We start from the raw sequence: 27221 nt of genomic DNA, 5'->3' as shown, positions 1-27221 counted from the left end.
TTTGCTTGACAATAAATTGTCCCAAAATTATTGTGATAAATAATAAAACATTTTTTGAGATTGTAATAAATTGATTAATTATTCCATTATCAATTTACTAGTTTAGAGACTAGTAAACTTTAATTTTGTAGAAGACAAATTAAAGTTTGTTCTCACAAACTTTTAAAAATATATATAGCAAAATATTATTTATATTTTAAATAACAACAATAAATAGACAACAGAAATCATAAGTAAAATGAATTGTGAAGATTCTGAAAAAAGAAATGTCAATAAAAAAAATTGGTTAGCGATTATTTGAATGATTGATTCATCACGATTATTCGTTTCAGCCCTAAATTTAACTGTCTTTCACTGAAACAAAAGCTCTGAGGTGTTTCCATAGTAACGGGATGTTTCTGTCGTTTGTCCAGGAGTCGATGCAGGGAAGCTCCGACGAGACGGCCAACAGTGTGGAGGAGGGCAGCAGCGGCCCCGGCAGCAGCAGCGGGCGCAGCGAGGCCTCCAGCAACGAAGCCGCCTCCAGCCGCGCCAGCCAATCAGCCGGCAGCCCCGGCAGCGAGCTGCACTCTGACGACATGGCCGACAGCGAGGCCCTGAAGGAGGAGGAGGAGGAAGACGAAGAGGAGGACGAGGAGGAGGACGAGGACGATGATGAGGAAGACGACGACGAAGGGAACGCGTCCAACGCCGAGGACGGGCAGCAGAAGGAGGGGCACACCGAGACGAGGAAGAGGAAGGCTGGGGAGGCGCTCGGCGAGGGGTCGGGTCACGGCGTGGGCTCCATTGGGTCAGGGGGAGGAGCCAAAACCAAAGTCCTCCAGTTCAGCCCGGAGACATCCGCTGTCATGGTAACGGCGGCGTCGACTTCTTTAGAGGGCCGGATGCGGCTGCTGGATGCTTGCTCTTCGTCTTCATCGGCGCGGGCCGAGGCGATGGAGCCCCAGCAACAGCCGGAGGACATCGGCCCCTCTCAGATGGGCCAAGGGCCCCAGGAGCCGCCCTGCCTGCCCAGGCCGGGGGACTTCCTGGGAGAGGCCATGAGCAGCGAGCTGTTCAACTGCCGCCGGTTCATCGGCCCGCAGCACCACCACCACCATCACCACCACCACCACCACCATGAAGGGTAAGAGTTTCTGTTTCTTATTCAAAACTCCAAATAAATTAAATAGTGAATTGAAACTGCCTACTTTTGTTCATTTTTGTTGTCGCTCTCAAAGTGCTGTGCTGGAAAAGTTTGAAAACTTAGTGTTAAATACTTGAAAAGTTTTGTTGCTGCCTATTGTAACCGAGTTACTTAAAGATTCTCTCTTCCTTGTAATTTCCCTTTGGGAGCAATAAAGTATGATTGATTCTTCCACCAGTCCCATGGCGGAGGACATGCTGAGCGCTGATGACGTCAGCTGCAGCAGCTCCCAGGTCAGCGCCAAGTCAGAGAAAAACATGGCCGACTTTGACGGCGAGGAGTCGGGCTGCGAGGAGGAGCTGGTCCAGATCAACTCCCACGCTGAGCTCAGCTCCCACCTGCAGCAGCATCTCCCCAACCTGGCCTCCATCTACCATGAGCACCTGGTGCAAGGTGAGGCCTGCTGAATGAAACGGTTTATCCAGCTGCACACCTACCAGAATTAAGGGTTTGGTTCTCTCTGTGTGATTCTGCAGGTCCAGCTGTTCATAAACATCAGTACTCCAGCCACGCTGTGACCGACATCAACCTCGACAATGTTTGCAAGAAGGGGAACACGCTGCTCTGGGATTTGGTGCAGGATGAAGACGCAGTACGTATTTTAATTTTCTCAGAAACAAAGAGCAGGAATGACATTCTGAGATGATGCTCCTGGTTTGAAAAAAACAAACAAAACATTACCATTAATTCATCCTGTTAGGGCTTTTTAGCTGGTTTTTAATCTTAAAGATCCAGATCAAGAGATATTTGATCCAATAATTGATTGAACGGGGATTAATTCTCTGAACAAAATTACAAGATCATGCTGCTTAAATTGCCTCATTTGGGTAATTTTGTCTGGTTTGACATAAAACAAATTGAAACAGCCTGCAGCTTGTTGATTTTGAGGAATTAGTTGGTTGTTCTAATTTTCTTCACATCTGTTCAGATTCATCTCTCTGAGGGTCTGATCAACGAAGCGGAGAAGCTGCTGTGTTCTCTGGTCTGCTGGTTCACCGACAGACAGATCCGAATGCGCTTCATCGAGGGTTGCCTTGACAACTTGGCCCATCATCGGTAAGCACGACTCAAACTCACGTAATGCAATACTTCTTTTTTTCCCCGATAAACATAATGAAACTTGTGCTTTTAAACTAGACATCAGTAATTTTGCTGTTTCTGTCTTTAGCAGTTAAGTAAAACAAAACATCTTCCCCTGAACTCTTCCAAAGTTTATTCACTGTTTGTCCCTGGTGGATTATTTAACTTCTTCTTCATTCCTCTCAGGTCCGTTGTGGTTTCCTTGCGCTTACTTCCTAAACTTTTTGGCACTTTCCAGCAGTTTGGCTCCAGTTACGACACCCACTGGATCACTATGTAAGCAACAGAGCCTTTATTCAGGCGCCATGGCAACGCAGCAGCACAATAATAAGCTTTTTCTTAGCACATGTTGTTTGGTTTAACCAGCTTTTGTTTGTCGTTGGTTTGCTTTTTTTCATCAAAGTCCAGCAATATAAAGATTAAAATACTTTACTGTTTTGCAAATTGACTCATCTTTTGAAAAGATTAGAATGTAAAAAAACTTTAGTCTTCCTGCATGGAGCTCCATAGAGAGCAGACTGACTTACTGTATCTGCGTATGGCATAACAGCAGCAGTGCAGCTCAAAGGAAAGCTCTCCAAAGGGTTGTGAATACAGCCCAAGAAATCATTGGCTGCCCTCTCGCCCTCACTGGAGGACTTGCACAGCGACCGCTGTCTAAAGAAAACACAACGCATCACAAAGGACACTTCTCACCCCGGTCATTCTCTGTTCACACTGCTGCCTTCAGGCAGACGATAGAGAGCAATCAGAACCAGAACCAACCGTCTCAGAGACAGTTTTTACCCTACACCAATAACAGAACTAAATGCAATCTAAAACAACCATTAATCATCATGAATGATGTGTGTGAGAATGTGGCTATTCTTATTTATTAGTTTTTTTATCAGTTATTTGTTATGTATTTCTTACATTGTGTATAAAGTGTGAGACAGTTATTTTTAAGCATGTGCACTGACTGACGGCACTTTGTAAATTTCGTTGTTCTTGTGACAATGACAGTAAAGATTTATCTCAATCTATCCATATATCCATCTATCCATCCATCTATCCATCTACCCATCTATCCATTTATCCATCTATCTATCTATCGATCGATCGTCTGTGCTGATGCAGTTGTTGTGTCTGTTAGGTGGGCTGAGAAGGAGCTGCACATGATGAAGCTGTTCTTCGACAACCTGCAACACTACATCCAGGAAGTCCGAGAACACCAACACAAGTTTGCTCTGTGAGTCTGCCGGGGGTGATTCCCCCAAACCGGACTGGGTTTGATTAGCAAAAAAATAGCTCTTTGTTGTTAGGAGTTCCTCTTAACTTAAACTTTAGAGGGGAAAAACTGGTTTGATCCAGAACAGCCTGGAGCCAGCAAGTAAGGGTTAAGCTAGCTATTGTTTTTATGCCCATAATATGCAAGAGCAAACGTATTTTATTTACTTGCAGTTTTCTTTTCTACATATCTGTACTGATACTGGTCTTATATTCTGTTCCAAATGGTCAATAAAGGATCTTAAAACGTCTTAAATTACAGTTGATAGAGCCAAGATCTTAGCCTAAAAGTTCCTGGAGTCGTAGCTTAAGAGTGATTCAGTTGCTGCTGAGTGACTTTAAGCAAGGAATCAACAGTGTTTCCTAGCTTAGTGTGACCCTGCGTGCTTGACCCCGTTGCTAGGTGTGATGCTGTCTTCTAGGGACTGTGATTGGTTGATGTACTAAACAAAATAATTTTGTATTTATTTATTTCAAACAGGTAAAAAAAAAAAAGAGAACAAGCAATCAGACAGAGAAAAACATGCACATACATAACTAAAAACAAAATAATTTGTTTGCTATCTTTCCTATAATAAGACACACATACAAAAAAAACAAAAACAAATAGACCCACAGTAATCAGTTGGTAGAAATTTACCAGTCATTGAATCTAATCTGGATTAAGACAAGAGTCATGATGATGAAGCTATCCAAAATTGAATTAATTGCCACACAGCATGAACATGTTTAGTTGCACCTCATTTACATCCTCATTATTTTGGTTCTCCTCTTTACCCCTAGCATTTATTATGGGTTCTCTTATTTCCTTATTAATTATTATTATTGCTTTATGAGTAACTTTTATCTTACCAAAGTAATATTCTAAGAATGTTATAACAACGTCACTTTTAGTCTCAGGGTTCTTTGAGAATATTGATCCGGATCTTTTTCCAGCTCATGAACACAAAATAGGATGAAGCTTTTAAAAAGAAACCATATTTTTTGCGACATAACTGGGCTTATCTGCAGCCCCCTAAAGCTGCAAAACTCTTTAGTTATGCTTGCCTCAGATGTGGAAATTTGTTGTGTTAGTTGTTTAATTAAGTCTCCCGATGCTAACACAAATTGCTCCTTTTCTTCTTGTGCTATTGCAGGTACAGCCACAGTGCAGAGGTGCAGGTCCGCCTGCAGTTCCTCACCTGCGTCTTCTCAACGCTCGGATCACCAGACCACTTCAGTAAGGCTTTAGTTTGTGTTTTGATTAGACTCAGCATTCGTTTTCATGCGATAAATGTTTAGTTTTTTTAGCTGTAGGTGCAGAATAGGAACATTTTAGAACATGGGAACATTGTAAAATGAAGGGCTTGTAGGTTTTTGGTTTTTGTTGTTTTAAAACCAATAACCATGTTAGGTACATCATAAGTTTCTGTATTTAGTTTCTCATCATAACCCAGTAATACAAGAAAAGTATTGAAATCCATTTAATTGTAAATTTTTTCATTTAAAACCAGAAGTTTCTAACTTTGTTTCCGTCTCAATGGGATTTTATATGGTTAGACCATTAAAAAGATGTGCAGTTAAAAAAGCGTCGCTTTTAAAATTTTTCTTTACAATTAAAAGTATGGAACATATTTCTATTCACTCCTCTCAGTCAAGTTTTTGTAGAAACATCTTTACTGCATTATGAGTCTCTTGGAAAATGTCGCTGACAGCATCTAGGTTTATCTTTTCAAATAAGATAAACCTCAGACAAACTGGAAGAAGATCATCTGTAAATTGCATTTTTGAATCCTTGCCACAGATTCTCAACTAGATTTCAGTCTGGACTTTAACACAGAAATATGCTTTGATCTAAACCACTGATTCCTTTCTCTTGCTCTACGTTTAGAATCGTCTTCCTGATGGAAAGAGAATTTCTCTCCAAGTTCCAAATCTTTGTCCTAGATGTTACATTTTGGTTTTATTTGCCCAAATTATCTTCATTCACGTTTGCTGTTTCCACTAGATGACTTGTGGCAAACCCCAAACAGGAGCCTTCCTTCCCACCATGCATTTCACACTACTTTATGTAAATGCAGAAAATCCACAAAATAAACTTTGTAAGTTTCTGGTCTTTGAACATAACCGAGATGTTTTTGCATTTAATAGTTAATTAAAATGTGCCAAATAAGCTTTTTGATAGAAAAATATGTCAAATGGTTTCTCCCGCGTTTTATGTGGGCATTGGTGCGTCTCAAGGAAAAGCAGATTTTATTGTAGCTTCACAATAGGATCCTGAGTGTGCATGTGGTTTTCCTGAATCTTTGGACAAACAATGGCACAACACTGGATGTTGCTCCACGGAGAACAATGCTCTGGTTGTCTGGGTACGTATGTGTGGGAGAGAGGCTGATGTAGCATTTAGGATTTAAAAGAAACATTGTTTTCCTTTTCTGCTGGGCAGTCTGCAGAAACCTCGACTTGGACATGAATATTTTATATAAACAAACCGCTGGCTGCTTGTTTCCACTGACTGCAGCACAAAACTTCTTTCAGAAAGACAGATGTTGGTTTGGGGATTCTTTTTAGTCTCTTCTTGCATTTAAATCTTGTTTGTTAGTTATTTTTCTTCTAATTAATTTGTATATAAATTGTATATTATCGCACTCTGATCCAGTTTTCTTATGGTGCGTTCACACCGAACGCTGACGCTTCAAGTTTGACGCGTTTGCACTTTAAGTCAGATCCCTGGTATTTTGGTCTAGACGCATCAAAATCGCTCTAGGCGGCATCGAGAGGAAACTCCTTGGCATACGTGTTCCTCAAACTCTTCCGCCATCTTCTGCATATTTTATCTAATTAAATACGTTCATTTACCGTTTTTTTTCTGGATGGACTTGCATAGCTCAAATGCGGGGAAATATTTTCAAATATTAAAAGTTAGAACTTACTCGACATTCCAACTTCCTCGCTGGTCCTCTTCCAAGCAAGGTCCTTTCTATTCCTGTCTCTGTAGTCAAAAATCTCGTACCGGTAGGTTATTATTAAGCAGTGACAATTAGTTTATCCTCCATAGTTTTATTTTTTTCTGAGAATATGGCGGAAAATGCCCCACTATGTGCTGGTTGACGCTCCACCTTTAAGCCGTTAAAGTTCAGACTTTTCAGCTCCAGCGTTGGACGTGCCTCAAATCCTCAAAACACTAAAGGCTTCAAATCGCGTAGCGCTTAATACTCCACGACTCCACAAAGACATTAACTGTAAACCAGGTCCGCCTGATGCTCAAAACACGTTTGTTGTGAACACACCATGAAGTGTTATTAAGGATTTTCCTTAACTGTTTTACTGTTGACCAAACAGAAATCGCTCCATGGTCTTCTCAGCATGCAGAGTCTGAATTGTCTTCATGTAACGGTGAAATAGATGAAAGTGTTGTCGCGTGTCTGTCTGTCTCTTTCAGGACTGAGTCTGGAACAGGTAGACATCCTGTGGCATTGTCTGGTAGAAGACGCTGAATGTTACGATGATGCGCTACACTGGTTCCTCAATCAGGTTCGCAGCAAAGACCAGCACGCCATGGGCATGGAGACGTACAAGCACCTTTTTCTGGAGAAGGTATGCATGTTGCATCGAGACGTAAGAACAAACTAAATGTCTGATATTTTCTCTTTAACTAGGGAGATTTAGTTGTTGATTGTTTTGGTGTGTTTGTTTGTATAATGGCTTGAACAATTAATTGTGACAAATCGATTATTTTAATAATTCTCAGCTAGTTTGCTAATTAAGTATGCAGACTCAAAAATGAATGAACAGCACACTAAGGGCAGTATTTAAGCAAAAACTATAAAAATTTTTTTTGACTTTTTGCATTTTAAGTTGAAAAAAATCCCTTTGTCTGTAAATATGTTCCACCCAGAACTCATAAAGTGGCAGTTTTAGCTATGCTAGTTTTAGGCATAGCTAAAACTTGTGAACACGCTGCTAAATATGCAAATGGCGGAGAAACAATTCACCGTTTCAGGAAAAACGTTTATCTGCCATCATTGTTGGCCATACTAACAAGCATTAGCATTCACAATAGGTTTCAAAGCGGAGAGATAGGAGGGGGATGCAGGGTTTGAGCAGGCCGCACACGGGCATGATTGGCAGCGCTACAGCCCTCCTCCTGGCTTTTATTGGTTGTTTCTAGTTAGCACTGGGAAAAGACAGAAGAACTCATACTTTCCCCCCATGTCATACTGTCACGAGTTTCAACAAAGATGTAGAAAAATGTTTGGGTTTTTAAAAGAAAAGTTACATGCTGCCTCTTATTGAAACATTGCAGGTGTTGGTTAAAAGCTGGAATAAAAGGGGCATGCTCCGGTGGCGTAGGGGATAGCGCGCCCCACGTTTGGAGGCCCTCAGTCCTCGATGCGGCCGTCGCGGGTTCGATTCCCGGACCCGACGACATTTGCCGCATGTCTCCCCCACTCTCCCTCCCCCTTTCCTGTCAGCCTACTGTGGTATAAGGGACACTAGAGCCCACAAAAAGGACCCCCTGGTGGGGGAAAAAAAAAAAAGAAAAACCTGGAATAAAATAAAATGGAGTCAGCAGATAATTCCAGCCCAACATGTTCTCAGCTGGATGGATTTTATAGAGCGCTGGAGCGGAAAGCCACCCTGCTCCACGGGGACGGCAGCTGTTTGTTAATATGCGCTGATGTTTGTCTCCAGATGCCTCAGCTGAAACCAGAAACCATCAGCATGACCGGGCTCAACCTCTTCCAGCACCTCTGCAACCTGGCTCGCCTCGCCACCAGTACCCTGGACAACGCCTCCAGCTGCGAGGTAAGCCTGTTTATTTGTTTATCCAAGTGTCTGATATAATACTGACTATTCTTCCTGGGGTCCACACCAAACGTTGCAGTTAAAATCCTTTACAAACTTTACAAAAGTGACATAATCCCTAAGACATAATCAAAATTAAAGTACACACAAAATTCAAATCAACTGCTTCAATGACTTACAAACATTATGAAAAGACAACAAAATAACTTACACAAACTTTTTCAACCATATCAGAATTAAATTAAAAACAAAGATAAAACTCTCTCAGCTGTATTTGGAGTTGAGATTATTCCGAAACGCATTTATGCTGCTTTTTGTGTTTATTCCTGAGGGATCAGGTTTACCTACTGGAGGTGGAAAGGTAATTGCATTTTCAACTCTGCTCGCCTCGTTCTTCTTACATGGAAGGATGCTGCTCCACCCACAGAGCCAAAGTGGATAAAAGACCCACTACATAACTTAAAACTAGAGAAAATCAAGTATGCGATCAGAGGCTCTGAAAATAGATTTTATAAAACCTGGAAATACTTTGACTTTTTCCAATAAACCTTCAACAAAGGTTCAGGAATAGCTGACCATTAACATTTTTCCATGTTCCCATAAATCTTGACATTGCTGTTTTGTATGATCTTAATTTATTTTTTTTTGTTGCATACCTTGTAGTTGACAGTATTTGCAGGAATTTGTTGGGCAATTTTTTTCTTTTCTTCTTCTTTGTTGTAATTACGTGTTTTTTTGTTTTTATTCAATACAAAAAAAAAAGATAAATACAACAAATAATATCAAACTTTAAATTTAAACATTCCATTAAGTCAATACTAAATCACACTGCATTATAAAGGTTTTTAAGATGTATTTATTTTTAATTTACATGATCAGCCATCAGTATAATTTCAGAAGGCGACATATTTCAAAAGGACATTTCTCTGCACACAGCGTTGGTTCAGTGTAAAAGCAATGATAGAAATCCGTCTAGTATTAAAAGCATGTCTACTATAGGTTGGCAACAACTGTGAGAAAATGGTTTATGTGAAGCCCAGATTTTATGAAAAGAGAAAAGAGGAGCGTGCTGTTCTTTTAAAGCCCCTCCTCACTGACCTTGAATGCCGCCGCTGCGTCCCTGATGATGCTAATCGCCTGCTGTGTTTGTTTCCAGCTGTGTGGGATGGACCAGCTGTGGGGAATCGCGCTGAGAGCTCAGTCTGCTGACATCTCCCGCGCCGCCATCCAGTACATCAACTCCTACTACATCAACGGTCAGTTTTTTAACAGAGAACTGGTACAAGCTCACCTGAAATGCAGATGTCTGTGAATCGGTTGTGTTCATTTGCAGCCCAACTTTTAAATTAAGTTCTGCTTACAGAAATGTTAGATGCAACGCAAACTGATCATCTTTTCCCACCTCTCTGGCATCTTTTTTCACTATGTATTATTTATTGTGATAAATTTCTCACAATAAACTGTTTAAAAACCCCTGAAATGGTCTGTATTGTCAGGTTTGATAGTTCTACGATTTTCTTCACCTTTTGTTCAATGAAGACATTAGTAAATGTCAATAAATTTGAAAACACAGGTGCAGTGTCCAGTTTTGTGATACAAATCACACTATTTTCTGTGACTGGTGTCCTAAAGAAGCACACTACAAATGGAAATGTTTCTTTTTAAGTGCGTTATTTTTGTTTGCTGAGTTTAGACAGAAATATTTTTCAGTTTTCTTCTATCAAGCCGAAAGTAATAAGAAAACTGGATGCATTTTATTTAACAAACACTTAAAAATTACTTATTTGAAGTTTTGACTCTACAATCCGAATCCTACAAAAAAAATCTTATTACTTTATATTTTTCAATTAAAATAGTTAATTCTTAGTTTTTTGTTGAGTAGGTTAAAAAAAAAATCAACATTTTGGGTGATTTTAGTTTTTTAAAATGTTTTTGTGAACCGATTATTTTGGTACACATGACAAAAAGTTTGGACATCCCTGATTTTAAAGCAGGAATTTCAAATAATTTAACAAATCTCTCCAATTGATTTTGAAGATTTTGAAAATCTTTAACTTTATGTGTTTGCAGCTGGTAAGACGGGCTTGGAAAAGGAGCAGGAGTTCATCAGGAAGTGCATGGAGAGCCTCCTGATGGCCTCAGCCAACCTGGAAAAGGACGCTCACTCCAGCCTGACCAGCATCGAGAGGGGGCTGCTCATGCTCAAAACACACCTAGAGGCCTTCCGACGCAGGTACACACACACACACACACACACACACACACAGTTTAATAAGGATCTAAAAATACCACATTAAGGATAATCCAAACAGAAAAAGCTGAATTTATTTATAATGATGTTATTGTGTGTCCTCTCTGTGGCAGGTTTGCGTATCACCTTCGGCAGTGGCAGATCGAGGGGACGGGAATTAGCAGCCATCTGAAAGCTCTGAGTGACAAACAGTCTCTGCCTCTCAGGATCGTCTGTCAGCCTGCTGGCCTTCCCGACAAGGTGGGTCCCTGCACAGCCAGTCAGCTCCTAGAAACATTCTTAGCATTATGTCACAAGTCAGAATTTCAACATAAACATTACCTGCGTTCCCATTGACCACATGATTGGGCTAATTGGAATTACAAAAATATTTTTGCTCAATAGAAACATGCCAATTTAAAAAAAAAAAAAAAACTCACATTTTTCCATAGAAAGTTTTTGCGCCATGATGAGGTGATTTTATTTATTTTTATTTTTTTTGGATGTTTCAAAATTTGTGCATTTCACAATGGAAACACTTTTTTCACATCACACAAGTCATAATCCACAACCAGATGTTGCTACTGATGGAAAATACGAAGAATACGACAGGAAGTGGTAGAAAGAGGATGTTTTTTAATGACTTGTCAAGTAAACAAACCTATTCATGGGATTTTTAAAAAATTGTTTTTCCTCTTTAGTGTCATTGTGACAATATGTTTTTTTTTTTTCAACATTAGTGGAATATTGACAAAGTTTTGTGCACATTTGTAACATAAATGCAGGTATTGTTTGTAGTAACTCTCACAAATACAATTTTAAGTTTTATTTTCCATAAGCAAACACCACTTTTAATTTGTTGATTGATTTGATTTAAGACTCACTCTTACATGTATGTCTTGGAAAATAAACATATTTCCACCACAGCTTACAACTGTTCATGCGACAAGCAGCCATATTGAAAAGCATAGTCTGCCGTATAAGTCATAACTGGGTGTAGTTGGGGTTGCTCCCAGTTTCCCAGTGGGAAAGCTGACTTCAGACGGTGTTCTCCCCCTTCTCTTACATTAAGTGGCCTAGACTCAGCTGTTTTTGTTGTTTTACAGATGACCATTGAGATGTATCCCAGTGATCAGGTCGCTGACCTCCGAGCTGAGGTGACCCACTGGTACGAGAACCTGCAGAAGGAGCAGATGAACCAGCAGGCCCAGCTGCAGGAGTTCGGTCAGAGCAGCCGGCAGCAGGGAGACTTCACAGGTCGACTAACCTTTGGTTGAGCTTATTCAATTGTTAAAGAGGAACTATTATGCAAAATTCATATTTTGCACATTTCTCTACTTTTCTTTAGATCTCTATTGCTTCTAAAAACAGCCTACCCATCCATTTTTTTTGTATGTTTAATATTTTTTGGTGTCTAGAAAATGAAGTGTTTCAAAAACCTCCTGCTTGTTGAGTGACAATCAACAGGCACTGCAATGTTACTTAGCAGCCCGTTTGGTCAGCTGGTTTGGCCGCTGCATTTGTTGTAGAATGGCTGTTGGAAAAGACAAGTTTGTTTTGTTGTTGACTTGCCATCCAGAAACCACTTCCTGAATTCTTGTTGTTTGTGCAGGAGGCTCCACTTCTGCTTTTCAAAGATGTACGGTTGTGTAATTGTGCATCTATTTGCAGCCATTTTCACACACAAGCGTAAATAAATTCAATTCAAATCAACAATACTTTATTGATTCCTGAGGGAAATTAAATAATGTTGACACAAACTGTGAGTTGGGGGGCGTGGCCAACAAACGCTTATTTGGATTCAGAGTGACAAGACGCATTAAAAGGCTCATTCTTAAAAAAAAAAAAAGCTCATTCTGAAAGGAACTGAAAATATGGAACTCTAAAATCTCATTACACTTTACAAAAAATGTAATGATCAGGTTTTGATTAGCCCATATACCTACTCTAACCTGTTCAGGGTCACTTTTAAGCTGCTGCCATTAGCGTCCCAGCAGCTTGTGTTTTACATCTGTTGTGTGCCCTGCAGGTGGTTTGATGGGACCAGTTCGAATGATCTCCTCTGGCCACGAACTCACTACAGATTACGACGAAAAGACTCTGCATGAGCTGGGATTTAAAGACATGCAGGTGACTCGTCACAGCGGTTTACAGAAAACATACTCCCGATTCCAGTTGACTCAATCCCACGTCATGTTTGTGTGTCCGTCCGCAGATGGTGTTCGTCTCTCTGGGAGCCCCACGGAGGGAGAGGAAGGGGGACGGCGTCCAGCTGCCGGCCTCCTGTCTGCCTCCCCCTCAGAAGGAGCACATCCCCATGCTGCTGCTCCTCCAGGAGCCACACCTCACCACGCTGTTCGACCTGCTGGAGATGCTGGCCTGTTTCAAACCTCCCAGTCCAAACACAGAGAAGCTCCAGGAGAGCCCAGAGGTCATTCCCCTCTCCATTTATTAAATTTGGTGCTTTTCCAGCTTGTAAACTTGTGTGTGTTTAATCCAGAGTGCACGCTGCGAGGAGCTTCACCTCCACGCAGAGAATCTGTCCCGTCGGGTTTGGGAGCTGCTCATGCTGCTTCCTACGTGTCCCAAGATGCTGCAGGCCTTCCAGAACATCTCAGACGAGACGGTTAGTCACAACAACGAACATATCGTTCCCATGAGTCAGTTCCAGACAACAACAAAACACTAAAACTCACTTTTTCTGTACTGGCAGAGCGGGGAGGGTCTTTGTTGGAAGGAGCTGCTGAGGATCAAAAGTCCCCACAAGCTGCTGTACGCTCTGGAGATCATCGAGGCGCTGGGAAAACCCAACAGACGCATCCACAGAGAATCGACTGTAAGAGAAACACAACCCACCTGTCGCTTTAAAGTCTGCAAGTATGCTGCAAGTATTTTTGGTCAAGTTTCTATACCAAATATCTTAATACACTTGAAATAAGACAAAACCAACTAAGAGTAATATTTCAGCTCGATATTCGAGGTTGTTTTAAGTCAATGATTCCTTAAAATGTGCTAAATCAGTACTTGCCCATTGGCGGATAATTTGCATAAGTAAAATAATCTTTCAATGGAAAAGTACTTTTTGAATACCGTAGTATTAAGGATTTACTTACTTATTTAAAACAAGCTCAAAAAGTTACTAGTTTAGTCTTGTTTCAAGTGTATTAAGATATTCGCACCAGAAATTTGACCAAAAATACTTGATAAGATGTAATATTTTTGCAGTGAAAATAATAAAATGCACTGAGGTTAGCACAAGTCCAGGTAGACCAGAGCTGATTTACAGTATAAAGTCAATTATTTAGTTTGATTTCTATCCATAAATACTAGTTTACTATTCAAATAAATTACAATACATTAATTTTGGGGGGAAAGCAAATTAAGTAACTTTGTGTTTTATTCATAGGCATTCATGTTAGAAACCGAATACCAGTTATATGAAGCTTAAATAATAAGATAAATTCAGTTTGCTAAATGAGCCAGTTGCTCATTACTTGAGACAAAATCTTTATTTAGGATCCACAAACTATAAACATTCAAGCCCACTTTTTCTACAGAGGATCCAATCAGTTCTTTGGTGAATTTTTGATCTCTGGTTTTTAAAATTTGATTTCCTGATGTTTCCTGTCCTGTCTCAAGTTTACACCTTGCAATATTTATTTCTTGCTGTACTTTTTGATGGTGTGGATTTTCAAATTTCTCATTAAATATTTAAGAATGACCTTTAAAACACAAACTTCAGACTCTGAATCGAAATGGACATTGGGAGTGACCCTGTTTGACTCTGCAGTCTGTGTGTGTTTTCAGGGCAGCTACAGCGATCTGTACCCAGACTCTGACGACTCCAGTGAAGATCAGATAGAAAACAGCAAGAACACCTGGAGCTGCAAGGTACAGTAAACAACCGACAGTAAAATCAGAACAACATGTTGAGTATTTGATGGCATACCTAATGATTTATACTCCTCACATCCTACTCCAGTTTGTTTCATCTGGAGGTCTCCAGCTGCTCCTGGAGATCTTCAACTCTGGCATCCTTGAACCCAAAGATCAGGAGTCCTGGACTGTGGTGAGAAATCCTGTTTTAGCTTCACCCACATGTGATCTGAGTTATTTTATAACAGGAGTTTGTTGATGAGTTCTCACAGTATTACATCTTAATATTGCTACTATATCCCACATAACATGCTAAGCTAATGCTAGCATGTTTGCACTCTTTTTGTATGACCTGTTGATAATCCATCTTGTAACATATGGTAATATGTTAAAGTTGACCATGTGCAACATTCACAGAAAAAACGTTTCTCCTCTTTTTTGTTTTTTTGTTTTTTGCTTTGTACATCCTAATTTTTAATGGAAAATGTTTCAGCTGCTCTCTGCAGTTTTACACCTGGAGTTTACAAGTCACATGACATGTCTAAGAGCATATGCAGCTAACAGGTTCTACTTTCTGATAATAAAAAAAAAATCAATTGAAAAGAAGAGATTTGGATTGTATGGAAAAACCCAGACTCATCCGAGTTTTACTAACTGAACAAACAAATTTAAGACGAGCGGCTCGAAACAGAAACTGGAGCGATGGGCTCAGAAATTCTTTTAAAACTTTTATTTATTTCTGATGTTTCAGTATAAATGAGCTGGACTTGTTTTCTCTGACTGCGTGTTTTCCTCATGATGTCCACGCGTTTTGCCTGCAGTGGCAGCTGGACTGCCTCGCCTGCCTGCTGAAGCTCATCTGCCAGTTCGCAGTCGACCCCGCAGACCTGGACCTGGCCTACCACGACGTCTTTTCCTGGTCCGGCCTTGCCGAAAGCCAACGCAAACGGGCGTGGCCTGGAAAATCCCGCAAATCCACCGTGGAGCATGGAAAAGGCCTGCACATCCCGCGCCTTACAGAGGTACATGCTCCCGTCAGCTGATGGATGCTGAGGAGACTTTCTGAATCGCTCACCGGATCATTCCTCTCCTCTCAGGTCTTCCTCAGTCTCGTTCAGGGCACCAACCTGATTCAGCGGCTCATCAATGTGGCCTACACCTACGACAACCTCGCACACAGGTGAGCAGCAGCTCAAGAAATGGTTCAATGAGTCAATTTTAAGGGGAGATAATTATGTGAAATTGACATTTTCTTTTGTTTTATATCATGTTATACCGTTATTCCCTCATCAAACATATACCCAGAGGGTTGTCTTAATTCTTTCATGCGTATTTGAGAAATCCTTTAATCGCCATGGCAACAACTCAGCTGTGCAAAACATCTGGATGGACCTAGCTCTTCGTCAGAGCTGCAGTTTCCGAGCTTCCGCCTTACAGAGCAGCCCTCGCATTAGACTTCTCCACCCAGCTCCTTCAGACTAGCCAGCAGCAAGTAGCAAACAGCTGGTAGAACTGCACATCTGCTGAGCTCATGATAGGAGCCACTTCTCAGTGCCACACTGATAAAAACCTTGTTAAACAGTTAATAGAGGAGCCTTGTTGTGATGACTTCCTGAAGGCAGAGTTTCAGAAAGATGAGGAGTTTTTAAAGAGACACAGGCCCAATTTCAAGACGTTAAATCACCAAATCAAATTTCTTTTAAATTATATTTGACATATAGCATTTTTATAACAACTCAAGGTAACAGGGTTACTTGATAGTTCTATAAAATACATAATGCCACTCCTTTAAGTTTTCTAATTAGATGAATAATAAATTACATGTTCTGTTTTTGCTTCAGAGTCCTAAAAGCTCAGTCTGACCACAGGTCGCGGCATGAAGGTAAGAGTTGATGCCTCCTAGCTCCAAACAACAAAGATGTAAACCTTAAGAAGTCCTGATGAGTAGGAGTGAAAACAAATCTCATAGTTTTTATCGTGACGCTGTGGTTCCTGTTGATGCAGTGACTCACTACTCGATGTGGCTGCTGGTGAGCTGGGCTCACTGCTCATCTACTGTGAAGTCCAGTCTGGCCGACAGCGACCACCTTCACGATTGGCTGAAGAAGCTCACGCTGCTGGTACCTGAGGTGAGCCGCTTGTTACGGTTAAATAAGAACTGAATCTTTTGTCTTTGAGAGTTTGATTAAATCTCATAACAGTGTTCCTGAGAGCAGAACATCCTGCTCTCACTCCTCAAGGTGACCTTCACATACCGACAGTTAGAGCAAGGTTCCGAGTAACACCACTTTATTGATGTCTAGCAAACACTCTTTGCTAAGATAATCACTAAGTTAAGTGATTAACTTAGCAACAACACATTTTGACAAGCCAACTTTGCGGTACCGTAATTGCATTATTTCTGTAATTTCATACCTGCTCTTGCAAGACGCATGTTTTTCATTTTAACGTGTTGAAACACTCTTAAAATACTGTAAATTGTAAATAAGTTGCTAGATATTGAAAGCTCCAGTTGTTCTGGAGAAATAGGCGAAATTATTTACTCACAGGACTTTGTATAATTAAAATAAGCAAAAATATCCAGGTGGAGATTTGAGACTTAGACCTCAGAGGGTTAAAGCTGGAATATGCAACTTTAATAAAAAAAATTTTTTTTACGTATTTGTTGAAACTGTCTCTGTGAGTCAAGCTAACTCAACCAATCAGAGAAGGCGGGTCTTAGCGCTGTCAATCATGGCTGTATGGACGCTGCTCACCCCTCCTTCATTACATAATTCCAACACCTTCAATCCATCCCAATTTCTCCTGGATTATTATTTTTTTAAACACTTTTGTTTAAGTGTTTATGGACATATTTATAGTTTTTGTTTCTTATAGCAGAGCACAAGCCTGCTATAACACAGTTAAGCAACAAGATAAAAGTTGATTTATTGTCTTTTGTTTTGTTTTTATGTTGTGTTTTTAGCCGGCTGTGAGGCACGAGGCGTGTAACGGTCTCTACAAACTCTCTCTGTCTGGTTTGGAGGGTGGCGAGTCCATCAACCGATCCTTTCTGCTTCTTGCCGCCTCCACGCTGCTCAAATTCCTGCCTGATGCTCAGGCTCTCAAACCACTACGGGTGAGTCTACCACACACAAACACCTGGAGATGTTGGTCCAAAAAAAAGGAGCTTGCAAGCTACACTCTGTGTTGGTAGTCCTCTGGGACGATGATTTGACTCAGTTTGAGCTTTGCTAAACAAAATCCAGTTGGTTTCTTTGAGACATTGTTTTAAGGGGTAAATGCCAGAAAAACTGGGACACAGTTTCTTGAGCAAAGATGGAGAAGATTGGTGGTTAGAACTAAAGACTCACCAGTTAGAGATAAGCCCGTCATAACAAGCAATATATCAATTAATCCATGATAAATACAAACTTGATCATTTCAATTTGCATGTTTGTTGTTCCTCATGTCTTTCACTCTTTCTAACGAAGACAAAAATTCTTCGTTCTGGTGCTCTGGTATCAACCAGCTCCATTGTTTGATAAACTGAGAGTCGAGGATCCATTTTGTTTGTTGTTTTTGTTTTTATTTGCTTTGGATTTTTAAAATGGCTTCCAGTTCCAATGTTAAGTGTTTGTTAAAAATTCAAGTTTATTGATCTTTGAGAGTGTCTTCTTGCATTATTATCCTGCTATTCTATTGGCTGAAAATGGTCTCAAAACAACAATTTTATTGCAATAACTACTGGGAGTATTTATTGTCCAACAAAATTGGTTATTGTGATGCACCTAACAAGAGATCTATGACCTATTTCAGTTCTCTGCTTTTTAAAAGTCTGACCTGCTGATGCAGGTTTTTGCCAGTTTTAGGAACTATATGCAAATTGTGTTCAAAATATTTCTTTTCAGCCTTCGTGTTGTGAGCTGTCCTTATTCATTCATATCAGAAGCAGAGGAGTCAATAGCCATGCTTCCATTTGCCTAAAAATTGCGCAAATTACAATTACAAAAATGTATTTGGTCAACAGAAACGCACCAATTTCGAAAAAACGTTTTGCGCTAGAATGAGGCGATTTTTGGCTTTATCAAAATAAATGTATTTCACAAAACTACTGGAAACAATTTTCCATCAAATAACTATTCCTAATTTAATGGGAACACCGTAATTGCAATTTAGTTTTTTTTTTAGATGTTAGCAGATTATTAACAAAGTTCTGGATTGTTGTGAGCTCTACTCACAGTTTGTATCTGCAGGTGGAGGATTACGAGGAGGAGCCTCTGTTGCGGACCGGCTGTAAGGAATACTTCTGGCTCCTCTGCAAACTCATCGACAACATCCACGTCAAAGATGCCAGCCAGGTGGGGACATCAGAGCACCGTCCTCATGTTCTTACACAGCTTGTTGAGACGTGGTTTCATCTTCCTGGTGTTGCTTTGAGCTGCTGCTAGTATTGGTCTGTTTGAACTCACAGAAGGTCTCTCCTTCTCTGTCGCTGACCGGCACGATGCAGACCACGCTGCTGGACCTCGACGCTCTCGCCCGGCACCTTGCCGACTGCATCAGGAGGTCGGACAGCTGCAGATGGATGGTTCAGTAACACTTCATTTGAAGGGGTGTGCGAAAGACTGACATGACACGGTCATAAACATGAAGGAATCTTCATGAATGTTTGACTCTTGTTTACGAAGCGTCACTCGGTTAATAATGACGTCACTTCAAAAGCACAAAATCTTACCAAGTGTTTTTGATCTGGTTTCTACTACAAACATCTTAGTTTTGTCTTATTTGACGCTTACCGTCTTACAAGTAACTTTTTAGTAAGTTCTAGAGGCTTGTTTTAATTAAACAATTCCTTAATGTTGATGAAAAAGTACTTAATTTAAAAGACATTTTCCATATTTTAATTTACCTGCAAATAGAACAAGTACTTTTTCATCAGTATTAAACAAGCATATATATCTTCCTGGGAAGTTACTCTTAAGTTAATTTTATCTTAATTCAAGTGAACTAAGACATTTACACTAGAAACTAGACCAAAAAGAGTTTGTAATTTTTGAGATTATTTGACATTATAATGATTATATTTTGTCAAATAATTAACATTATTTGATAAATAAAGACATTTTTATGCAAAGTTGCATTAAAACTTGCATTAAAAAAGTCAACTTTGCATTAAAATGGTCATTATTTACTAAATTACACTTCATGAAAGCAGTGAAACATTCAAGAAGAATCCTATATGTTCATTACAGAGTCATGTCAGTCTCATGCACAGCCCTTCAAATAAAGTGTTACTGATATTTCTCTGCATATACTGAGTGATGTGTTGACTTTTGGTGAAACTGCAAAGCAAACTGATTGGGCTTGGTTTTCCTTCCACGCCCAGCCGGGAGATCCTGGACCAGCAGGACGGGAACATCGAGGACGACGGGTTGACGGGCCTCCTGCGTCTCGCCACCAGCGTCCTCAAGCACAAGCCGCCGTTCAAGTTCTCCCGCGAGGGACAGGAGTTTCTGCGGGACGTCTACAACCTCCTCTTCCTCCTGCCCAGCCTGGCCGACCGGGCTCAGCCCAAGTGCAAGTCCCACTCTGCGCGGGCGGCCGCCTACGACCTGCTGGTTGAGATGGTGAAGGGCTCGGTGGAGAACTACCGGCTGCTCCACAACTGGGTCATGTCGCAGCACATGCAGTGTAAGAATATCTGCTTATATCTGCCCCAACAACACCGAGATGATTTCAGGTGTATCCGCTAAAGTCGTTTGGGTCCTTTAGGCTGTGCTTCCACATGGATTTAGCATCCTGGGACATTAGAAACAATCATTTTTGTAAAAGGGTTCCAGAGCAGATAAATTTCAGAACGGTAGTTTGACGTTTTCCTGTGGTCATGTGAGCTGGATCTTTTTTTAAATAATGAGGTTGTAGCTCCATTTCGCTCTCTGTCATGTATGCACTTCGCAGCAGGGTTGCCAGGTCTGACAGTTTCCAGCCTAAACAATGTAAAACCCACACAACTCCAATAGAGAAACCAGCTCAAATCTCAACCCTTAATAAAGTTTTCGTAAAGAGCACCTGATTTTTATTACATCTTATCTTATAACTTATATTCTATCTTATATCTTTTGTCTTGTATCTTATTTCTAAGACAAAAGATAAATCTTGTCTTTTATCTTGTATCTTAAATTTTTAAAATCTTTTTATCTTTTATCTTTCCTATCAAGCTGCCTTGCTTGTTTGTTGTGTTTTTTTTCAGTCGCCCATCCTACAGGTGACGCCGTCATGGTTTACGCAGTAAAACCTGCGTTGCCCGACTTGAACCACAATTTGCACTGTGCGCCTCTTTTTCCTTTTTTTCTGCTTTCTTTTCTGTAGAAAGATGTAACATTGGTTCAAAAACACGTCCAGGAACCGGAGCGGGCTCCAAACCACATCAGTGAAGAAAGGCCTTCCAGTGTCTGAACTGCGCTCTTGCAGAGTAAATAAAGTTCCACGCAGTGATTTGTTGTTTACGTTGTTTCCTTCCAGCTTCTCACGCCCCGTATAAGTGGGACTACTGGCCCCACGACGATGTCCGGGCCGAGTGCCGCTTCGTTGGGCTGACGAACCTCGGAGCAACTTGCTACATGGCGTCCACCATCCAGCAGCTGTACATGATCCCTGAGGCCCGTCAAGCCGTCTTCACAGCAAAGGTCAGACCAGGAGCTGCAGCACCAGGAGCTGCTCAGCAACATTTAAACGGGTTTCTTAAAAATGGTTGAATTTCTGTTAAGTTCTCAAGGCGGGGAAAGTGCTTGATTTCCACACAAAGTCTTTGATATTCAAATGTTATTCACAGTTGAAATCAGATATTTTGCTAAATGCCAGAGGTGAGAACATTTTTACAGATTTCTTTGTATTTTTGTTTAAGTATTTAATTTATCCTAACATGTGTTGAATATTTACTATTCCTAATGTCTGAATGACTTGAGGAATAAATGTTGGTTTATATTTTATATGTTAAAAGTTATTGAAATGGAGAGATCTTTTGTTAAATAAGTGTTTTGTTCTCAAACCACTTGGTCGTATAAAGTGTGTGAGTGGGAAATTTCAAAACATAAAATTTTGTTATAGTTTAACGTACGTTATCCCTGGGGCAGAATGTTGAAGTATTATCACAAGACATTAGTAATATCTACAATAAATGTCTTAATGTGAATTGAATCTCTTTTTGTTAGTTGTTTTATATTGTTTTTATATCCAAACTGTGTTCTTGAGTCTTTTACTGTGAAACATTTACAAACCCTGATTTAAATTAATAACCTTGTGCAAATTTATTGTATTTATTGTTTTTATATGTGTGTATGTGTGCAGTACTCTGAAGAAATCAAACACAAAACGACGCTGCTGGAGCTGCAAAAGATGTTCACCTATCTAATGGTAAGCTTTCCAGATACAACTTCATCACATTCTTTTTTTTCACGTCACAACCACAAGCTTGAACATATTTTATTTTAAATGATAACCAACACAAACTTGCATTTAATTGCAGAGGTGCAGTTAACCTCCATGTTGCTGCTGTTTATCTGTCTGTGTGTTCAGGAGAGTGAGAGGAAGGCGTACAACCCTCGACCTTTCTGTAAAACGTACACGATGGACAAACAGCCTCTGAACACCGGCGAGCAGAAAGACATGACGGAGTTCTTCACCGACCTCATCACCAAGATCGAGGAAATGTCCCAGGAGCTGGTGAGCAACTCTGCCGTGTCCTCAAATACAAATACAGTCTTTCTAAAGAATGGTTCTGTGACGTGAAATGAAGAAAATACAGAATATTTAAGACAAAGTTAGACAAAGACACCATGACTCTTTTTTAAGTTGTTGCCGTTAATTATGTTCTGCAGAAAAACACAGTCAAGACTCTGTTTGGAGGCGTCATCACCAACAATGTTGTTTCTCTGGTGAGTCAACAACTTTATTTTAATCATTTTGTTTTTACTTGTTTTAAATAGACTCTTATAAGGTGATTTGAAGCAGTGCTTTAATGTCATGTTCCCATATTAATAATGGGTAGATTAGATACCCAATCTAATGTGTTTCCCAATATTAATATAAAATCTGTGCTTTTCTACAAACAAAACTTCAGAGGTTAACTTTTAAAGCTTCAGCTAAACACAAGACGGTGGAAGACGCTGTAAATTATTTTGTTTTTCTTGCAGGATTGTGACCACGTCAGTCAGACTGCAGAGGAGTTTTACACAGTCAGATGTCAAGTGGCAGATATGAAGAACATCTACGTGAGCTTTGGATTCTGCTTAGGGTTTCTAAAATCCAAGAACTGCCATCGTTTTCCAATTCTCTGCTCTCGTTTTATTAACTAGGAGTCTCTGGACGAGGTGACCATCAAGGACACGCTGGAAGGCGACAACATGTACACCTGCTCGCAGTGCGGCAAGAAGGTCCGCGCAGAGAAAAGGTGATTAAGAATCCAAGCACTTCCTGGAATAAGAGATAAGCGACTGTCGTCTCACCGCGATCCATCTCTGGTCCCTCAGAGCTTGCTTCAAGAAACTGCCGCGCATCCTGAGCTTCAACACCATGAGGTACACCTTCAACATGGTGACCATGATGAAGGAGAAGGTGAACACACACTTCTCCTTCCCGCTGCGCCTCGACATGACTCCCTACACGGAGGACTTCCTGATGGGCAAAGGAGAGCGCAAAGAGGGTTCGTACCAAAATGCTCAACAAACCCAATCTCTGTGTTTTTGTTTTGACCCTTTCCTGTCTGAATGATGACAACCTCATCTTGTACTCTTCCTGTTTTCAAATGTCCATATAGAAAAAACTATTTGTGTTTTAGACTTTAAAATATAGTTGTTATGTTTTGCTATTTTCTGATGTTAAAAAGTGAAACTTGTTCCTGACTTTGTGTTTTTCTGCCTTTAACTGTTCCAGTCTCGTCTCTCCCTTATCAAGATATTTTTTCTTTTTACAAATTTTAACAGTTTACACAGTTTACAAAGCAGCTAATATTATGTTCACGGTATTAAAATAGTAAGTTGTCAATAAATTCAATAATACACAAATCTTCCTTTATTTTAACCTCATTTATTTGAATTGCTTGTTTTGTTTTTAGCCCATTGCGATTCCAAGATAAAAAGAGCATTATATAAAAAATAAATGTGTTGTTATTATTATTATTATCAGCCAAACCTAATTAAAGAGAACAATATAAAACTGCCTTAACGAAGGTTTTTAAGTTTCCAAGCAACAGATTTATCTTGCTGTTTGTCTCTAAACTCTGAGGATGCAGATGTTTCGTTTTCTCATAATCTTCAGCTACTTTTACCTCCTAAACCCCTTTTTACATTTTACATTTAAATCTATTTCCAATCCTCCTTTTTTTGAGACAATCATAGATGATGTAATTAGCATCCTCTTTAAACGTTTTTATCATGTAGTCTACTTAAACCTTTTGAAATTAAAATACTCCAACTGTAACTCTCACACTTTAACCTCCAACAGTATTAGATTGTCGATAAGAATTGCAGTTTAGATTACAATAGCAAACATTTTGGAGAAACATTTCCTGTTGTTGAAGTTTAAAAAGACCCCCAAAAAAAACTGTTTGGACATTTTCTGCAGATTTCTGTTATGGATGCACTTCGATTTGTGCCCCAGGTTTTCGGGAAGAGGGGGAGCAGAGTGTTACGGAGAGCTATGAGTACGACCTCATCGGCGTCACCGTGCACACGGGCACGGCGGACGGCGGCCATTACTACAGCTTCATCAGAGACATCGTCAACCCCCACGCCTACAAGAACAACAAGTGGTGAGGGTCGACATGCGCATTAACGTAGCGCTCTGCAGCTTTTAGAGACGCACCGATCCGATATTTATATCTGTATCAGCACGATATTTGAAATCAATTCTAGATTGGGGATCGGTGGTCCTTAAAGGCAGATCTGTTCAGTCTGATTCTATGTTTTCACTGCAAAAACACAAAATCTTACTAAGTAATTTTGGTCTAGTTTCTAGATAAAATATCTCAGTACACGTGAAATAAAAGAAAACTAACTTAAAAGTAACTTTCCCGCAAGAAATAGGCGCTTGTTTTATGTAAATAGTTCCTTAATATTGATAAAAACAGGTTATTTAACTTTTAATATGAAATAATCTGTGAATGGAACAAGCAGCTTTTTCATCAATATTAAGGAATTATGTACCTAATACAAATTCCTGTTTCTTGCTGAAAAGTTACTTGTAAGTTCGTTTTGTTATTCCAAGCAAACAAAGATATTTGCACTTGAAATTAGACCAAAAATACTTGGTAATATTTAGAGTTTTTGTAGCGTTATGCTCTGAGTAATGACAAACTTTCTGAACTGTTTGAAAGAAGGTTTAATGAAGTTTATCTATTGCTTTTGTCAGTTTTAGTTCATTATTTCTTTTGGCTGTTTTACTCCTAATATGCACTGACTAATCAAAATAAAGTTTCGTTTTTACATGTTTGACCAACACTGTTGGTGTATTTAAGTGTGCCGTTCTGCTGCAGCGTTAGCAAACTAATTTGTAACTCAGCGCAATTATTTGTTTAGTTATCTGGGTTTTTAAAAAAGAAAAGAAAAAATAAATTTCATTTAAATTAATTTATGTTTATGTATTGGATCGGTATGTGCTGATGTAAAACCTCAAACATCGGTATCAGAAGTGAATAAAGTGGATCGGTGCATCCCTGATCCTGATGAGTTCCAGGTTTTACATCCATCTGTGACTCTGTGTGAAAACCTGCAGGTATCTGTTCAACGATGCAGAGGTGAAACCCTTCGACTCGGCCCAGCTGGCCTCTGAGTGCTTCGGAGGAGAGATGACGGTACGAGATGCAGCTGCTTTACAAATTAAATTGCTGCTTCCCGCTGACACAGTTCATATATTCTGTTATTTACCCACCAGACGAAAACCTACGACTCTGTCACCGACAAGTTTATGGACTTCTCCTTTGAGAAGGTAAGAATTTATTTCCTGTTTTGATTTAATAATTTTTTTCTGTATGTAACCGATCTAACAGCATTTATATGTTAATCTGATGTGCAGACACACAGTGCCTATATGCTGTTCTACAAGCGAGTGGAGCTGGAGGAAGAAAACGGAAAAGATTTCAGTTTCGACGTCTCTCCTGATCTACTCGAGGTAGCCAGTTATTGTCTTTTCCATGAGGTTTGAAATTGTAACTCACGTTTATGACGAGCATCACTCACTCAAATCTCTCTGCGACGCTTTCAGTGGATTTGGCATGACAACATGCAGTTTCTGCAGGACAAAAACATCTTTGAGCACACATATTTTGGGTGAGTCTCGTTACTTTTATTGCATTACCTTTTGCTTCAATGTTTTTTAATTTCCCGCTGTGTTTTCAGATTCATGTGGCAGCTGTGCAGCAGCATCCCCAGCACCTTACCAGACCCTAAAGCCGTCTCACTCATGACTGCAAAGGTTAGAAACTGTTCATCTTCCTTTCAATTCATTTTTACTAAAGTAAAATTTTATACAAAACGTCAAATGGCATCAGAAATTGTATATATATATTTTTTAAAATAGCTTTTATTTATGTTCTTTCCTTTGCAGCTCAGCACATCTTTTGTTCTTGAGACCTTCATTCACTCTAAGGAGAAGGTAACGTTTGCTGCAGTGTGGATGAATATTCAGTTTCTATTCAGAATAATTGCTTGTTGATACAGAATAAGTTAACTACTATTCTTCCTCATTATCCAGCCCACCATGCTGCAGTGGATTGAACTTCTAACCAAGCAGTTCAACAACAACCAGGCAGCCTGCGAGGTTTGAGCTCCAACATGATTCTCTGTTAACCTTCATCTTAAGTTATTTACTTATTTATTCTGCCTTATTCTTTTTCTCATTCCCATTTCTGCCCAAAGTATCCGTGTGACCCTAGATTGATTAAAACAAGGAATATTAGAAAACGGGGGATAAAAATATAAGTAATTGTCAAGAAATTATTCTATCCTACATATATTAAGTAATAACATATTTGTTGTTGTTCTGTGTTTTGTTTTAGCCTTTAGTTTATCCATTTTATTTGATTTTTCTCTCACTTTTTTGATGTTTTATTTTCTGTTTTTGTTGTTTGTTCATTTTGCTTATTGATCAATTCCACTTTTTGCTAGTCTGTAATGTTTGTTTTTCTGTGTGTTGATTTTATAAATCCCTCATTTTTACAACTTTGTGTGTCACCTAGTTTTGATATCTTATTTTTACTTACTGTAACATTAATTTCCCTTTGGGCCTTTTCTTGATTACAATACTTAACTATACTTGTGTACAATTATAGTTACATAATTAACTATTATATACGAGTAATGCAACTTGTTTTACACGATCAAATATTGTACCTACATGTTCAGTTGCTTTTTTTTCTTCCTGTGTTTCAGTGGTTTTTGGATCGGATGGCGGACGATAACTGGTGGCCGATGCAGATCCTCATAAAATGCCCCAATCAGATCGTCAGACAGGTGTGCAAGAATAGAAATGCATTCAACTGAATTTCACAGGCCTTCATCTCAGTGGGTTTTTTTAATCTGGTTGAATAAAAGTTTAATAAAAATAAAAACATCGGCTTAGTAAACAGCTTAGAATCCCTAGACAGTTCCATCTGGTTCTGAAATTTGTAGAAATTCCCAAACTTTGTGTTCCAGATGTTCCAGAGGTTGTGCATTCATGTCATCCAGAGGCTGCGGCCGGTTCACGCTCACCTCTACCTGCAGCCTGGAATGGAGGACGGGTACGTCTCAGCGGACCGATCCGTTTTCACTGTAGATT

General features: G+C 39.7%; 1 protein-coding gene across 2 annotated transcripts in view; it reads left to right on the top strand.

Moving 5' to 3' along the window:
• The window catches only part of usp34 (ubiquitin specific peptidase 34), a 63092-nt gene that overhangs the window by 21673 nt on the left and 14198 nt on the right, over positions 1-27221 (top strand). The window contains exons 14-57 of one of the 2 annotated variants that reach the window (XM_044114656.1): positions 414-1126; positions 1365-1579; positions 1663-1778; positions 2115-2242; positions 2453-2542; positions 3399-3494; positions 4669-4751; positions 6954-7108; positions 8207-8320; positions 9477-9576; positions 10391-10553; positions 10685-10811; positions 11657-11807; positions 12580-12680; positions 12766-12981; positions 13051-13176; positions 13264-13386; positions 14358-14441; positions 14533-14619; positions 15248-15448; positions 15524-15606; positions 16268-16308; positions 16431-16555; positions 17392-17544; positions 18662-18766; positions 18919-18974; positions 19795-20099; positions 20931-21094; positions 21756-21821; positions 21984-22130; positions 22286-22342; positions 22601-22678; positions 22763-22857; positions 22937-23109; positions 24066-24216; positions 25179-25257; positions 25338-25391; positions 25479-25574; positions 25668-25732; positions 25802-25877; positions 26010-26057; positions 26157-26222; positions 26834-26914; positions 27098-27183. In XM_044114656.1, coding sequence (XP_043970591.1) covers positions 414-1126; positions 1365-1579; positions 1663-1778; positions 2115-2242; positions 2453-2542; positions 3399-3494; positions 4669-4751; positions 6954-7108; positions 8207-8320; positions 9477-9576; positions 10391-10553; positions 10685-10811; positions 11657-11807; positions 12580-12680; positions 12766-12981; positions 13051-13176; positions 13264-13386; positions 14358-14441; positions 14533-14619; positions 15248-15448; positions 15524-15606; positions 16268-16308; positions 16431-16555; positions 17392-17544; positions 18662-18766; positions 18919-18974; positions 19795-20099; positions 20931-21094; positions 21756-21821; positions 21984-22130; positions 22286-22342; positions 22601-22678; positions 22763-22857; positions 22937-23109; positions 24066-24216; positions 25179-25257; positions 25338-25391; positions 25479-25574; positions 25668-25732; positions 25802-25877; positions 26010-26057; positions 26157-26222; positions 26834-26914; positions 27098-27183 — 5639 coding nt within the window. Of the gene's footprint in view, positions 1-413; positions 1127-1364; positions 1580-1662; positions 1779-2114; positions 2243-2452; positions 2543-3398; positions 3495-4668; positions 4752-6953; positions 7109-8206; positions 8321-9476; positions 9577-10390; positions 10554-10684; positions 10812-11656; positions 11808-12579; positions 12681-12765; positions 12982-13050; positions 13177-13263; positions 13387-14357; positions 14442-14532; positions 14620-15247; positions 15449-15523; positions 15607-16267; positions 16309-16430; positions 16556-17391; positions 17545-18661; positions 18767-18879; positions 18975-19794; positions 20100-20930; positions 21095-21755; positions 21822-21983; positions 22131-22285; positions 22343-22600; positions 22679-22762; positions 22858-22936; positions 23110-24065; positions 24217-25178; positions 25258-25337; positions 25392-25478; positions 25575-25667; positions 25733-25801; positions 25878-26009; positions 26058-26156; positions 26223-26833; positions 26915-27097; positions 27184-27221 lie in introns of both variants that reach the window. The other variant, XM_044114655.1, reaches the window with a different exon arrangement.

The sequence above is a fragment of the Gambusia affinis genome, linkage group LG04, assembly GCF_019740435.1.
Source record: "Gambusia affinis linkage group LG04, SWU_Gaff_1.0, whole genome shotgun sequence".
NCBI classification, from domain to species: Eukaryota; Metazoa; Chordata; class Actinopteri; order Cyprinodontiformes; family Poeciliidae; genus Gambusia; species Gambusia affinis.
This window is presented reverse-complemented; position numbering and strand designations above follow the sequence as displayed.